This window comes from Labeo rohita, chromosome 5, assembly GCF_022985175.1.
Source record: "Labeo rohita strain BAU-BD-2019 chromosome 5, IGBB_LRoh.1.0, whole genome shotgun sequence".
Taxonomy (NCBI): domain Eukaryota; kingdom Metazoa; phylum Chordata; class Actinopteri; order Cypriniformes; family Cyprinidae; genus Labeo; species Labeo rohita.
Window position 1 is genome coordinate 35,069,749 of NC_066873.1, and position 17,071 is coordinate 35,086,819.

General features: G+C 37.8%; 1 protein-coding gene across 3 annotated transcripts in view; it reads right to left on the reverse strand.

The window, feature by feature from the left end:
- Positions 1-1,675: 1,675 nt before the first annotated feature.
- Positions 1,676-17,071, reverse strand: part of ssh1a (slingshot protein phosphatase 1a) — a 52,540-nt gene continuing 37,144 nt past the window's right edge. For all 3 annotated transcript variants that reach the window (XM_051109158.1, XM_051109159.1, XM_051109160.1), the window contains 12 exons: positions 15,041-15,105; positions 13,484-13,605; positions 13,303-13,371; positions 12,680-12,745; positions 11,015-11,209; positions 10,537-10,630; positions 10,147-10,275; positions 9,557-9,603; positions 9,113-9,259; positions 8,817-9,017; positions 7,647-8,325; positions 1,676-6,746 (listed from right to left, as the gene is read on the reverse strand). In XM_051109158.1, coding sequence (XP_050965115.1) covers positions 5,643-6,746; positions 7,647-8,325; positions 8,817-9,017; positions 9,113-9,259; positions 9,557-9,603; positions 10,147-10,275; positions 10,537-10,630; positions 11,015-11,209; positions 12,680-12,745; positions 13,303-13,371; positions 13,484-13,605; positions 15,041-15,105 — 2,918 coding nt within the window. In that variant the 3' untranslated portion in view covers positions 1,676-5,642. The remainder of the gene's footprint in view (positions 6,747-7,646; positions 8,326-8,816; positions 9,018-9,112; positions 9,260-9,556; positions 9,604-10,146; positions 10,276-10,536; positions 10,631-11,014; positions 11,210-12,679; positions 12,746-13,302; positions 13,372-13,483; positions 13,606-15,040; positions 15,106-17,071) is intronic.

Genomic DNA, 17,071 nt, shown 5'->3' on the forward strand with positions numbered 1-17,071 from the left:
GGCGTCGCTGTAGAAACGCTCTTTTGGAACCTTTATTTTTGATGTCAACAAATGATGTCATTGACGTTTCTGTATCCTGTAACGCTGACAAATTACATGAATAAGATTCGACAGCTATGTCATAGACTTAACGACTTCAGTTTAGGTCCATTTCTCAGACAAAATCATATGACTTCAATAGACTTTTAGGGTGTTTGTCATTTTTGGAGCTTGACAACACTTCATATGGAAAATATCAACATGAACAGCCTAACAATTAATTCTATGTACCATGAAAAAGAAAGACAGGTTTGAAAAAAAAAATAAGGCTGAATAAATGACGACAGATTTTTCACTTTCTGTTGACCTGTGCCTAATAAAACATCTGACTTAACAGTATCAATAATAACAGATCTGTCCCAGTCCTGAAGCCTACAGAATATTGTTTCTCAAAGCAAAAAACATGACATCACCAGACTCCTCTTTTAACCCACAGCAGGTTTACTGAGTTGTTATCTGTATATGGTTTATATCTTATTACAGTTAATGTGTCGACAGAGCACTTCATAGTTATTCTCAGTTTGACGTCTTTAGGAATCACTACCTCTGTGTTCACTTTGGTGTCAGATTAAATTGCTCTGGGACTTTTTCGAGCTACACTGCTTTGATCAAAACCAGCACACATTCCAGCAAGGGTGCAAAGATACAAAGTAGGAGCGAGAGTGTCTGTTCTTTCAAAATAGCAGTAACGGTAAAGACAACAGCAGCACTGGAGCTCTTGCGTAAACTGAGACGCTGATAGTCATGGTAACAGAGATACAGGAAGTGAGGAGAGCATGGTATCAGTATGGTACCACCCTATTGGTATTACAGCCATGTACCAACTTCCACGGTCAAAGTTTAGTGAAAGTTTCCTGATATGATTCACAAGTTAGGAGGGAGTAGAGATTGTGTAGAGAGATACTGACTAAAGTTTGCCTGAAAAGAAGCTGCAAAAACAAAGGAACAAAGCCTTATAAATCTCCCTGTTATGCGATCGGTCACCACGGCAACGATCATAACAGGATGCTCTCGTTCTCTCTCAGATAATAATAATAAAGGAGAAATGACTTCAGCACACAGTTCACCAGACACCGAGGTTGAAGAGAGAAAACAGGCCACACAGAAGTAGAATGGCAGGCTGCTGTGGAAGAACCTGGTGAATGTCAAGGTATTTTACTGACATTTGGACACTAGCCCCCACACTTAAAAATGAATGACACTGCATCACATACCCTATCAATAACTATGAAATACTAAATAAAATCGAATGATGCATCTCTATCCTTGGATCATAAATGACAACAACCTTGATCTGTTCACTATCATAATTTTATTTCTACCCCCAGGTGTTTTATTTCCATTACAAAACACATGTTTTCATCCCAGTGAACAAGAAAATGAAATGCAATGCCTGATCTTATTCTGAGAAGTTGGGATGGTCATTAATCTTTCCTACATCCTCAAAGCCTTCAGTAAAACCTCTGACATCACATTTGCAGGGAGGTCTAGCCTGCAGTTGCATAACTGCACAGCCATGCCAGAATATACTGACACAGCACAGATGGCACCCTATGATGTCAGAATACTGTACTATAAGAGATCAGATTAAATTACTTTGCCAGTAAATAAAGCAAACATGACAAGAAAAACAATAAAGATGGAAAGAAAACGTTTATTCCCATAATAAACACATACAGTACATCATCTCAACAAAATGTACAAAGTGCAATATGCATTGAAACTACAGCAAATCTGCAGTACAAAGGACAAAATTACTGCATACTTAATAGCGATAACAATGGTGACGGGATGAGGAGTGAGCACTACCTGTTTTGTGAGCATCGCAGTTAAACAGCATTGCAAATTCACAAAAAAAAGAGGCTCATTATAGAGGAAAGTCAATGGATGATATGGGAACAGACCAGTGTAACATCCCAGAAAAAAACACTCTCCCACGCAAATAGCTTTAATCTACAGCGATTCCATAAGCAACAGCATCAACAAATGTGGCATTTAATATTGATCCTCAATGCAAAACTTTGGTTATCACTTCATACTGGAACAGCATAAAATTTTCCTTGCTCCTTTGGAACAGGAAAACCCTCCAAAACTTGGCAACTCCAACAGCTTTCATGAGTGTCTTCCTTAATAAATAAAAGGAAATGATGCCAAATATCAATGATCTGTTTCTATTTTCTCTAACACAACAGTTAAATGTAGGAGCGTATGACAGGAAAATGTTTGCCAGCTTTAAATGTGCCCATGTAACCCTCTGCCTTAACTGGCAACATTATCAAATAGGAGTCGACACAGAACAATGCCTCTAGTGCTTCTGGGTAAGGCACTTGATGTTGATGACACAAGACAATGCAGGCAACCAATAACATTTCCTCTGTAATCTCTGACTCAGATTTGACTTCAATATGGCATCAGACACAAAATGGCAAAGACATGGGTGAGAGGAAGAGGGTTTGGGGCACATTGAACAATGATGCAAATAACTATTCATGACACTAAACAGCTTTCTGGCTTATTTTTCCTTTCCGTTTTTTATATTCATAAAGTGTTGATACTCATTCAATCAACCAAAAATCATTCAGGCAACCATCTACTACAGGATAGGGGAACTGATTCAAGTTGACTTTCAGATGTAAGTACCATGAACTGTTATACATATTTACATACAGTGTATTGCTGTGTGTGAGGGTGTAGAGGTGGAGACCGTGTGTGTACTATGAGCCTGCTCATGTTTTTAACATTAAAGCGCACACACGTACTCTGAAAGGGTTTTCTGTTCATAAATAGTTCACAGTAACGGTGTAGCCGCTGTGCAAGGCACCGCTCACTCGCACACACTCGCAAACTTCACATTTCTGTTGCTCAAACTCGACGTGGTAGCATAGATACATGTACAAAATCAGTTTTAAAAAATGTTGGAAAAGTATGCTGCATAATTAATCTCAAGTACTTCAACTCAAGCTGTAATCAGCAAACTGATTGGTAAATAAAGGCCTGTTGACACTTGGATGAGAACGAATGGGATGAAACAGCTGGATTGGTGCATTATACACAAACTGGTATGGCAAGAGCACACAAAAAGGAGAATCTCACTATCAAGAAGATGTCTGGGACATAAAATGAAATCTATAAAATCAGAAATAAGAAATTATATTTTGCTTGTATGTTTAAAATGATTCCTATTTTTGTAACTTCTGTAACTTCTTTTTGCTATATTGCAAAATGATATACACTACCAGTCAAAAGTTTTTGAACAGTAAGATTTTTCACGTTTTTAAAGAGGTCTCTTCTACTCACCAAGCCTGTGTTTATTTGATCCAAAGAACAGCAAAAACAGTAAAAATGTTAAATATTTATATTATTTAAAATAACTTCTTTCTATTTGAATATTTTTGAAAATGTAATTTATTTCTGTGATTTTAAAGCTGAATTTTTAGCATCACTTCTCCAGTTTTCAGTGTCACATGATCCTTCAGAAATCGTTCTAATATTCTGATTTGCTGCTCAAAAACATTTATTATTATTATTATTGTTTTTTCAGGTTTCTTTAATAAATAGAAAGTTCAGAAGAATAGCATTTGTCTGAAATATAAATCTTTTGTAACATTATAAATGTATATCATCACTTTTGATCAATTTGGAGCATACTTGCTAAATAAATGTATTAATTTCTATAATTTCTTTCCCAAAAATACAAAATAAAAAATACTGACTACAAGCTTTTGAATGCTATAATGCTATAATGTTACAAAAGCTTTTTTATTTCAGATAAATGCGGATCTTTGGATTTTTCTATTCATCAAAGAATTCTGAAAAAAACTGTTTTAAATATTGATAATAACAATAAATGTTTTTTGAACAGCAAATCAGCATATTAGAATGATTTGTGAACTATCATGTGACACTGAAGACTGCAGTAATAATGCTGAATTTAGCTTTGATCACAGGAATAAATTACATTTAAAAATATATTCAAATAGAAAGTAGATATTTTAAATAGTAAAATATTTCACAATATTACTGCTTTTGCTGTGTTTTGGATCAAATAAATGCAGGCTTGTTTTTTTTGACTGGTAGTGTATTATTGAGTTATTATTTAGACTGAAAAGTATTTATAAATCATTGTAATATTTGTTGCATGGCTTTTATTTTATGGCAATTTAAAAACTAATATTATTTCTGCAAGCAATAATCACAGAATAATTACAATTACTCTCAAAAAACAAACAAGTAAAACATTTTTTAAATGATGGGAATGGTAATAAAAACAGTGTTTCAGTTTCGTAAATCCTAAATATAATTTCTTATTTTTTCTCTTTTGTGACCTGGACATGCTTTGTGAGATTTGATGCACTTGTTGCCACATCTTTGACTTGTAAGTGTCATCTGATCTTCTTTCAGAGCATTCTTTAGTTCTACTTCTGTATTGATTCGACATCGACATTGATTTCATTATGGAAAACTGACAGCAAACTGGACAACTAGTTAGAACAGTAGAGGCATAGCATGGTGGGAATCACCAGCAAACTGCAAACAGCCTCAGCTACGGTGGGCCTAAACAAGCCACTGCCTCTGGAACAAGTGTAATGTCATTAAAAATAACAGTCGATCTTTACCTGGGTAAATGACTGATTTGTATCGCATTTGGAAACATAGAGCAGCTGCAAGAGCTCCTGTTGATATAAAATCATTACAAGTACATGTATGTGCTATTAGAGACATTTCCCAAATGCCCTACTGCTATTTTGACAGCATCACGGACAGTTACATTCGTAAGAACAGCAACTGCATGTATGAACATTTCAGTGGAAGGAGAACAGCAGCTTGAAGTCGCCTCTGATTTTCTTTACCCTTTGAAATGATTGTCTTTCATCACCCTCATCAAGATGGAAGAATCCCAAACAGATGACCTCTTTCCCACTGCGAACACTGAAGTGCTGCCAGTCATCGTGTTTCGTTATCTGCCTGGGTTATGAACAGTACTGTACTGGTATGAGGTATTACTTTGAAACCTGTGAGTGAATCATCAGTGCTCTATGAATGATAAAAGAGTCCATCAGCACACAAAGAACTTTCCTAATCACTGCAAAGAGTCCATTTCCTTTCACCGTCCAGCCAGGAAGTGAAAACACAGCAGGGAGTATAATTTGAAAACCCTTTTCAAATGCGTGACCATGTCCGAAGGAATCTGTGACTCATACTGGGCCACAAATAAGTGATTTATGGTGCGATAAATGGGTGGGCTGATGGAAACATTACACAATAGTCTATTTTGACGCTTTCAAGTAATGGCCTCTGGGATGGCGAGTGCTTATTTTGCCTTAGAAAAGCAGTGAAAACCCTTATGAACTGTTCGTCAGTCAGTGCAATACACATCCATTTGGGTTCCATGCAACGAAAGCCCCGTCCAGAATGTTTTTGGACACCTATTATACCTGTTTATATTCCTAACAGAAAGCAATTAGTTTGTAGAAGACTCACAAGATTCACTCCTGTGAATGCTCCCAAGTGGCTGAAATGTTTAAAAAAACATATAAATATAAATATCTGTTGCAGAACTCCAAGTGAAGCTGAAACCAAAGGTTGCGTAAAATCTCCCGCTGTCAGCTCTTAGACTCTTCAGGTCCTGCTTCAGGTTCTGCTTCAGGTCCTGCTTCAGGTCCTGCTTCACCTTGGTTGAAGACCTCTATGTTTGTGGAGGTTGAAGAGGAAGAAGAGGGCCAAGGTCTGGCCCATTCCGGGCTGAGGGAGCGCTCGGGTTCTGGGGACAACGACAGCATGAGAAGGGTTCCTGCGTCGGAGGAGCACGCCGAGCACAAGTCCTCGGACGAGAAGGTTAGGCTTCCCAATTTGGCGAGCGAGTTGGAGCGTTTCAGTTGGGAAGGTACAGTAAGTCCTGCAAGTCGCATTCGGGCTTCGATTTCTTGCGTACGTTGACGCACGAGACCAGGTTTGCCACGGACGCTACGGAGGCTGTCGCTGCTGGAGCTGCGAGTGAGCGTGGAACCATGCGGGGACGAGACTGGCGTCAAGCCGCCCGAGCCGAGGACGGCCAACAAGGCCTCGTTCGTGAGCGGCACCGCCGCTTCTGTAGCAAAATCAGCCCGTGTTCCAAAGGGCCTGTGGAAAGAGTCAACTGACTCACTAGTATTATTCATTGCATCCTCGGTTTTGCTTGAACCAGCTGCCCGTTGCTCATTCGCACGTGCACGCTCCTGAAAGAGACCAGAAAGTTTTTCCAAACGCTCTTTTCGGCGGCGAACGAGGCCAGAGCGTTGCAGCTGTACTAGAGCCTCCTGTGGAGAACATGATGCTTCTGCCTTCTCCAAAACCTTTATCTCTCTTTCGCTCCTGAGTACAGCTGAGGAACCCTGTGCATCAGTCTCCTTCTGCTTGGAATCTCCTTCTCCTTTGGCTTCAAGCAGTGTCCGGTTATCAGTTTCTTGGTCAAGAGGGTTGCTTTCTGGCTTATCTTTATGCCCTAAGGGCATTGCATTGGCATCAAGGCACGGATCTGAGGCAAGTTTGCCACACTTGGCTGTCACAGACTGGTTGGCACAAGGTGGCGTCTGAACTGAGATACTGGGCACACTGTTGAGGGGTAAAGGGGCAAGGCCTCGTCTGTTAGCCTCCAACAGAGCACTCTGGGTGGGCTTGGAAGCGAACGATGATCCAGGAGCAAGCTTCTGCTTCAGATGGGCACTTTCCTGAACAAGAAAAGACAAGAAAAAACTATGTAACACAAATCATGTGTAATGGTGCAGTAGGGCTGCCCTCAACTAAAGATTTTTCTGGTCGACTAGTAGTCGATCATTTTAAGTATTAATCAACTATTGGTCGCACGTTTATTAATAAACCATATAAATCATAATAATGAGCCTTTAACTGCCTACATAGCCTAATAAGCGCTCAAGCCCACCCAAAAAAGCTTGCCACAACACACCAGCAGATATAATAATTATGAATGTGTCAAGGAAAAACAGAAAGGAGAATGCATTAATGCATTGAACCAGCACTTTCGACACTGACTCGTCATCTCCGCAGCAGCGATGCACCTCTATGCATGTTTCATACGGATTACATAATCTGAGAATATTTGTTTTCTATTTAAACTGGTTCATTTAAAAGTAGAAATTTCTGTAAGGTAAGTATACAGGGAGTTTCGCACTTAAGTTCACAGAGACCGAGACTGCAGAAAGAGCATTCTGTTTGCTTTCATTATTTTACAAAAGCGCAATGTTTTGTTGTTTTTGTGCATGCACACAAACTTAAGAGTCTTTACAGATTCAAAAGATGTATTACTTTTATCTGTATGACCAAAAATGACGGAGTATTTTAAGGGCAAGTGACCGCACCAGCGCCTCCATCTGTCATGCAGTAAAGTTGTTACTACATACATCTTTCAGATGAAAAACCATGTTTGAGGTCGATGAATGACAGGTGAGCATTTGGATGTCCTGCTCGATGCACTATATTTTTACATAGACCAGGCATTAACAATCTGTCCGTTTAAGTGACTAATAAAATTTTGGTCGACCAAGCCTCTTCTCGTCGACTATTAGGGTACAGCCCTATAGTGCAGTGATACAATCACGTGTGATACTCACAGTAAGATTTTGTTGCGTTCTGAGGTGGTTGTTGTTGTTGGAGTTCTCGTTACACAGATGGTTCAGGCTTGCGAGATCTATCCCCTTCTCATTCGACAACTCTTCACCATCTTTCCCATCTCCTTTCTTCGCTCCCTCTGCTAATGCCTCCATTTCTGCTTGCTCTTTCTGAGCCTCCTCTTCATCCTCCTCTTCCACCGTGCTGAACTCCAACCGCAGACGTAGTTCTTCCAGAGGCTCCGCCCCTCGAGAACAGGTCTGAGCGGCTATGCCCTCTCCCGGGACACTGAAGTGTGGTAAAGGAACACCTTCGCGCCCCTCGAAGCTTTCATCGTCAAGAAGCGCATCTTGCTCCACATCTGCAACCTCGATGTAGACACGATCTACGTCCACCAGAGGCGGTGCATGGATTGGCGTTGAAGGGTCGCTGTCGAGGGCCGAGTCTGACAGGCGACGGAAGTAGTAGTGGTAGTTTTGCGGGTGGCTGGGGTCCAGATCTAGGCTAATTGGAGAGGAGTGGGCGGCAGGCTCACAGCATACGGTGACCCTGGGGTTCGTGGGGTCTGGGGTGATGTGATCCACAGTCTCCGAGTTCACGCAGCAAGGGGCAGCAGCTTGCTGGCAATCGGGGTGATCGCAATCTGAATCGGGATGCCACAGGCGGTTATGACGCTGCTTGCTGAAGGGTAGAATAGAAAGAATAGGAGGGGTTGAACAGTGAACCCTACTGACTCTCTTGACCGAAGAAATGTGTATAAGTAAATGAAATTTTTGTGTTTTTATGTTTTCCAAACCTGTAAGACTTTTAAGTTTCTTAACACAAATCAAGATATTTTTGATGAAATTCAAGAGCTTTCTGACCCTCTATAGACAGCAAGGGTCCAACCATGGTTCAGTTGTAAAATTACGTAGTTCAACTGTTTTGTCAATGTTTTTGGAACCTTTTCGGGCCTTGAACATGGTAGGACCCTTGCTGTCTATGGAGGGGCAGAGAGCTCTCGGATTTTATCAGAAATATCTTCATTTGTGTTACGAAGACTTAAGGAACATTTGGAATGACATGAGGGTGAGTAATTAAATGACAGCATTTTAATTTTTGGGTGAGTTAACCCTTTAACTAGAAATATACATTAAAAAAAACTACAATAATAAAAGAAATTTCTCTTGTACCTGGCATCCAGTATGCCCTCATACTCCGCCAGCTGTCTCATGAAGCTGGCATTGGGACGGGTGATACTGCGCTTCTGTTTGACGAAGTTATACGCTTTTTCCAGAGACCAGCCGTATTCTTTCATGGCATATGCTATTACAGTAGAGGCCGAGCGGCTTACGCCCATTTTACAGTGAACCAAGCATTTGGACTGATTCTTTCTGCAGAGTACAGAACATGAGGGTATAAAATGTCACATTGAAAGACCCAAGTATGTTGCTTATTTTTAAAGAGAAAATATAAAAGAGAGCCTTACTTTGCTTTGACAATGAAGTTGTAGGTATCATTCCAGTGAGCCAGTAAGTCTGTGGTCTCGTCGTCATACACTCGGACATTGTGGTAGCAAAATGTTCCAGGGAAAAAGTTATCTATTTCCCTTGTAACATTTAATATGTAGCCCACCCTAAAACAACAAACCATATATTACATCTGGACAACAACAGAAAACCATATGCATGCAAGTTTATTCTTATTCCTTACATCAGGTACTAAAAATACACCCTGCTTCTTACTGTAAAAGTAACAGCTTTTGATGAATTTACTTTGAACTTTAGCTGAAACAGGAGAAAACATTGCCCTTTAAGTGGCAATACGATACACGGTCATCTTAAACTTTAACCTTTACCTAACATTAACCCATTTAAAGAAGCAGTGCGGAAAGCAAGCTGTGGATGTTGGTAAAAGTTCTGGTAAAACTCACCCAGTTTCCTGAAGCTCCTCTAGATTTGAAGCATTCCATTCAGAACCCTGAAAGATATAATGATGCATTTCACTAGCTTTTTGGGGAAAAACTATATATGACAAAAAAAGGGCAGTGGCTGTTTGCACTAAGTGTAAATAGCAATAGAGTCCATTTACACTAAGTGCAAATAGTAATAGATGCTACTTACACTAAGTGGAAATAGGGATAGATGCCATTTACATTAAGTGCAAATAGCAATAGATTCTATTAACATTAACAGAGTTAATGTAAATAGCCTCTGCCAACAAGACGGGCTATTTGCACTTAGTGTAAATACGCACTCTGGAAAAATAAAGAATAAAAATAAAACACATTTGCCCTGCCATAAAACTGACAAGCTTTTAACATTAAACAAATGAATTTTCCTTGACAAACTTCTTATCAAAACAGTGTGTCTGAATATTTATTAACTGTTTCTATTTGTATTTTATTTTGTCATATTTTTATAATCTGGATAATTTGTTTTTTTATTTTGGAACATGATAAGTTCAATAAAAATAGGGGGAAAACCAGTGGGAGTTGGCAGGTCTAATAAAAGCAGCACTAACCAGATAGAGGTGGTCAAAGATGAGCGTGGCTTTGTCCATCTGCCCGAGAATAAGCAGCATCTCATTGTCAATGAACTCTTTGTACTCTTTCAGGTTGCAGTTCATCTGTTGCTCCAGATCATTACGAATCTAAGGAAAAATACACATCATTATTGACTTTATTGAAACAAATGTTTCGTTATAAACCTTGTCCACACCTGCTATTAAGATACATCTCAGACAATCTGATCAAAAGAGGTCAAGTGAGACACATTGCTGGATCCTGTGTCTACTGTGACCACTTATGATTGGATTTTGAGGAGAAGAGCTTGTTGTGACATCACACAGTATGTCAGTGTGTAACTCTGTGTTGATAACACTTTTTATGCACTCTCTGCATTTCATGCTGACCTCTTTGGATGTGACATTTTCAAGGTCCTGGCACATCATGATACTCCTGAGTTTGGCTTTGATTAGACATTCTGTTCTCTCCCTCTCCGTTGGCCTGAGGAACAGAAACATAGCACAACCTAAATCAAGGGTTTAAGAAAAAGCATCATTTTAAGGTAAAGTGTACAATTTTATTTGATTTTACTTTTTTATTTTTATTATTAATCTTTAGTCGCGAGACAGCAACACTGGCTCAAACAACTGCATTACACCCTTCTCTTTTAAAACCTGCATCTCCTCAGTTTCTGCAGATGGCCACTGGTTATGAAACCAAATATTAGATTAAATCGTGACAACATTCAACAAATATGTCTGGCTTTTGCTCATGGTCTCTTTTGGTCACAAAATAAGCAAAAAAAAAAAAATCAAAATCAAAATGTCCATTTAAAATGTGCTGGTGGGTTTCACAAGTGCCAAGGCTTTCAGAGTCTGCACTCACTTGTCAACAAAGACTGCAGGAGAGTCGGGTCGCAATGTTTCCAGGTCCTGCATGGCGTTCCACTCATTGATGCAGCTCTGCTCAGAGCTGATACAGCTCTCGTAGTACCCCATCCATGTAAGCGCCATGCCACCAGGGAAATAGTTGTACCTTCGTGACACCTCACATGCCTTGTGTAAAATCTGCAGTGCTGACCTAAAAGAAAAGCAAGTTAAAGATGAGCAAGTTGGAGAGACCTGTGCCATTAGTGTCAGTAGTGAGTTTAAAGGTACAATATGCTAGTTTTCGCCGCTAGAGGGTACATATTCAAAACAAACAAAGGCGTATTTTGATGATGTTGTGACTGAGTGTGGAATCATGGGAGTTGTAGTTTTCATCCCCACAGCCGATGCAATCCATCGGGACTCGGGCAGAAATCACGTCCATGGATTAGCTAATGTATTAAAAACTTTTTAAGGTCACTGTAGTATGAAGCAGCGTTGGGCTGAAAGTCATGAAAGTAAAACGAGGGCGCTGGAGTGATTGCTAATGAAGGACAAGCGCGATACACAGCTCGAAAGCAGCATAGTCATACGTATGTGAGGTAAAACAATGCTGTTTTATCATACTAGATACATCCGAGTGTGCTGAACTGATGTTCAACATGTCTAATAAAATAACATTAAAGTGTATTTGGGGTTTCCCTGTTTTCTACAAAATTAAACTGGAAAATCCACGGTGTATGACGTTATTGGCATGCGATGCAAGGACGCGGTCCGTTACACTAGTTAAAATTGCTTATTTCTCTGGATTTAAACATTCTTGGAAACATTTGGGATAATGTAAGTACACATGTCAGCAAAATATAACACTGTTCTAGTGGTTTTTGGATATTTTAATAAAGAAATCTTACATATTGTGCCTTTAAATGATCATGATGTGATTTTAAAACTGATCAAACTAAGCAAAGTAAACTGACATTGGTTTAATTTAGTAATCATAACTGTGTCCACTAAGTACTACGTACATACCATAAAGACCTTTTTGCACAGCATGTTGGAGATCCTTATAAATACCATAATATGCGGATATAGCAATCATTCAGCAATGTGGTATCAAGGCGCCACTTTAAACATGGTTTATATTAAGTACCATATGATGAGCTGATATTACAACTGTACCCTGATACTGCAACAGGACATTTCTGAAAGAGTCACCAGATGGCAGTGTGGAGCTCTATTATATTTAAGGAGGTCAAACTCCCAAAGCACCTGTGAACATCTGAAAAACAGTCCACTCACATCATCTTCAACCCCCTGAGGAGCTGTTTTTTCTACCCCAGTAACAAACAAGAGCACAAATTTACCCAGCCAAGTAGACAAAGGCTCTTGTTGGAAAAAAACAATTTAACTTGTCACCTGATTAAGAGAGATGACTGTAGGGTTTATCATAACATGAAATATTGCGAAAATAGCAGTTCTGCGTGATTTTCTTAAGTTGTTTTTAAAGCTTTAGGTTAATCATTTAAATGATCACATTTAAAAACATTTTAACAAGTAAAACGAGAAGACCCGATATTAAACATGAACACAAATCATTCTATATATCAGCATTTCCAAAACTGAAATGTCTAAAATGCAAGTTCAAACTGTTCTCATTAATTATTTATTGAAGTTATTTTCTCACCACATGGCCTGGACTGACACTGGCTTGAAGATGTGCGTGCGCCCGGCGGTAGTCACACTGAAGCCCCTGGAGACATGAGATGAGAGGTTAAATAAGGCCATCATACGTCATTACAATATAACTACATCCTCTCTAAATAATAATAAAAATAAGAAATACTTGTTAATATTGTCACTGCCTTCTTTTCTATTGACAAATGAATTTAACATAGTTTATCCACCTTATTTTTTGCGTAAGAGCAGTCATTTGTAAATATAATGTGTCTGGCTTCCAGTCTCAGCTGCGTCCAGCTATTTTTAGCTGTACAAAACAGCTCATTTTGCTGCATGATATTTCAAACTGGTGTGTCTTACTATATTATTTTAATGTATTATCTTGATTATGAACGCAATGGTTTGTAGTGTAAACAGTTTTACCGTTTACTGCACTTTGTTATTCTTCTCATTATTTTCCTACGGCGGCTTATGAACCAGAAGTCTCACAAGTTACCAGAAAACATCTTACTTCCACAATGAAAAATAAGGTGGATAATCTACGGTGTCTAGATCAGTGCATCAAAAGTGAAAGTGTCATCAGGCCAGCAGCAGCATTTCCTCTTAATTCCCAGAGGGGGCAGTACTCACCCATCACCATCTAAATGAATCTTGGTGTCACTCCATAGTGGCAGCACCATCCCAATAGAGCAGTTCTTACTGTGAATGAAAGAAAAACAGCCTTCTTTGACTTACTGTAATGTACCTGCAGGAAAAAAACCTCTTAAACTTTTCTGGTGATACATGCTAAACTGTATTTGATTTTTGTCACCTGTCTTTGTTGTTAAAGTCCATGCCCAGCAAGATGTTTTCCTCAGTGTCTTGACGGCCATTTGTGTAGACTACCACCATGTACCGCACACGGTCTGACCACGCGCTCTCTAACCGCACTGCCTGCGGATTACAGTTGATTGACAAGTTTAGTTTGTGTAAATCAGGGCTCAGATAAACATATACATGCAAAAGCACAATATATTAAAGGGATAGTTCACCCAAAAATGAAAATTCTGTCATTAATTACTCATGTTGTTCCAAATCCACAAGAGCTTCGTTCATCTCGGAACACAAATTAAGATATTTTGATATCTTAATTTAAGATATTCGAGCCCGGTCTCATGAAAATGCATATAAATAGTATGCCAAATAAAAAACAAAAACTCCCTAATCCCATTGCGTAGCATATACACGCCAAAGTCAATTATAGCGTATTAGTACCACGCTTTTTTGTTTTTATTTGGCATACTATTTATACGCACTTTCATGAGATCGGGTTGGTTCATTCATACAGATATGTATTCAAGCAGATGTTTTAATTCTTTCTTTCTTGCTTCCTTTTTTCTTTCTTTCCTTTTTATTTTTTATTAACTATTTCTTTTTTTTTTTTTTTTTTTTCTCTCTTTTTATTTTTTATTGTTATTTTCTTTCTTTCTTAATTTTTATTTTTTATTAATTATTTATTGTTATTATTTCTTTTTTTTCTCTCTTTTCTTATTATTTTTTTTTATTATTTTCTTTCTTTCTTTGTTGTTATTTTGGTAAAACATTAATTATGAAAAAACGTTTGAGTAATATATTACAAGATAATTAGCAGAAGTTCCTGTTATTTACTGATAGTTTAAGTAAAGAATTCAACTGATAAGTAAATAAATACATTAATTGAAAAATAATCGATAGATTAGTCGACAATAAAAATAATCGTTAGCTGCAGCTCTAGTTCTGAGCAATGCATATTACTAATCAAAAATGAAGTTTTGATATATTTACAATAGGAAATTTACAAAATATCTTCATGGAACATGATCTATACTTAATATCCTATTGATTTTTGGCATAAAAGGAAAATCTGTCATTTTGACCCATACAATGTATTTTTGGCTATTGCTACCCATACTACAAAATATACCCATACTACTTGTGACTGCTTTTGTGGTCCAGGGTCACATATAATAATAATAATAATACTAACAAATTTGTCTTGGAATAAATTTGGAATTCATCCTACGAGTCACAATGAACCACACTGATGCTTCAAAATTCTCCTGTTGTGTTGGGTTTGGAATGTCATGAGGTAGTGAACAGTGACAGAATGTTTTTTCTGAAGACAAATACAGCTGCCTGCACAGTATCCATCACGTCACACGTGATTGACACTAGTATTAGTATACATTTCACCATGGAACTTTTGGAATCAGTAGGCAGGACATTTTAACATGCCTTAATAGAAAAGAAAACAGTCTTCAGGCAATACTTTGACAATGAAACCCATTCAGCCTGACTGCATATAACTTCCTGCCAAAATGTTAGTCATTGACTACGTGTGTTCTCTCACCAGTTTGATGCGATCTTCAGAGCGAAGAATGTTGATCATCACCTGTAGATGCTGAGGTAAGTCACCTGTTGAGTGAAACCATCGTTACAATCCAAACAAAACCATGATGACTACTTTGTTTACATTGACACCAGCAGTGTCTCAAACACCTATCGAAAATCTATTAAAGAAAAACAACCATAAAAATGAACAAAATACCTAAAGGTGATGTCATATGGTTGCCTAGCCAAGAAGAACACCCGCTGAGTGATACAAATCTGAGTCTTTAAATGTTGGGTGGGAAGACAACAGTATGCTTTTGATTAACATTTTATAGCACTGCTGATTTTACGATATTCCAGAGTACATAGTGTACAAATACAAAGAGGTAATGTGGAAAGATATAAATAACGAGTTGTATTTAATTTTATGATAAAGTATGATATAAGCGACTTTTGGCTGCATTGTGATCAGGTATGTGCAAAAAAGTTCTAGCCTTTGTGCCAAAGATATCAATAATTATAAATCTGACAACCTGTCAGTCATCTAATTCTAGTCCCTCCTCTTTTGATGCAAGTCAGTAAGAGTTAGATACACGAGATCTGTTTACATTTCATTCTCCTCCTTAACACAGACAGACTAACTCCTCTGACCTCTGACTGTGGTGCGGTCCTACCCAAACAAACCTCCTCCTACCCTTGTAAGCTTTGGCAGAGTCAATGAAGCGATGATGTAACTGGACGCGTGGGAGGCCAATCAAAGTGTACGAGCAGGTTAAGAACAAAGCCAAAAACGTGAAAACCAAATAAACTCTAAGCTTAAGAGCCAAAGCCCGTCATGTACACTCAACAAAACAGATGATGTGCTCTACGGTTTATTGGCTGCTTTGCATTTGAGGCATATATGAAAAGAACAAGGGTACGTTTTCTCCTCCAACAAACATGCCCCTTGGTCTTCTGGGTCTCCATGACAAGAATTTGCATAACTTTACATGCTTATCTGATAAAAACTGATATGTAAGAGAATCACAAAGGCAGCGCAGGACAGCTGAGCACAGCTTTGATCAGAGGCATACAAGTTTATGAGAATTATAGTTTTAGTTTCACTGTAAGATTTTCAACTCTGAAACAACATGAGCATGAGTAAAGTAGGCCAGAATTTGCATTTTTGAATGAGCTATTAGTTTAATAATTATTTAAAATAACTTGGCACAGTTTGACACATAGCACAGTTTTGTCCATCAGTTATGATTTTGATAATAATTCATCATTTAATTTCAGGGGTTTTGTCATGATGAGTCAATCCCTATGACTAACACTGACTATTCTGCTTATCAAGCCTGCATTTATTTGATCCAAAGTACAGCAATAACAGTAAAATTCTGAAATATTTTTATTATTTAAAATAACTGTTTTTGATTTTAATATATTTTAAAATGTAAATGATTTCTGTGAGCAAAGCTGAATTTTCAGCATCATTACTCCAGCCTTCAGTGTCACATGATCCTTCAGAAATCATTCTAATATGCTCTATTTGCTGTTCAAGAAACATTTTTTATTATTATTATTATCATCAATTTTTTAAAACAGTTGAGGACATTTTTTTCAGGATTCCTTGATGAATAGAAAGATCTAAAGAAATAAAAAGCTTTTGTAACATTATACACTATACCATTCAAAAGCTTGGAGTCAGTATATGGAAATAAATTATAGAAATGAATGCTTTTATTTAGCAATGATGCTTTAAATTGATCAAAAGTGATGATAAAGACATTAATAATGTTATAATTTCAGATAAATGCTGTTCTTCTGTTCTTTTATTTATCAAAGAAACCTCAAAAAAATTCTACTCAGCTGTTTTTAACATAACAATAATAATAATAATAATAATAATAAATGTTTTTTGAGCAGCAAATGAGAATATTAGAATGATTTCTGAAGAATCGTGTGACTGGAGTAAGTACTAAAAGTTCAGCTTTGAAATCACAGGAATAAATTACACTTTAAAATAAGAAAGCACTTTTAAATAGTAAAAATATTTCATAACTGTACT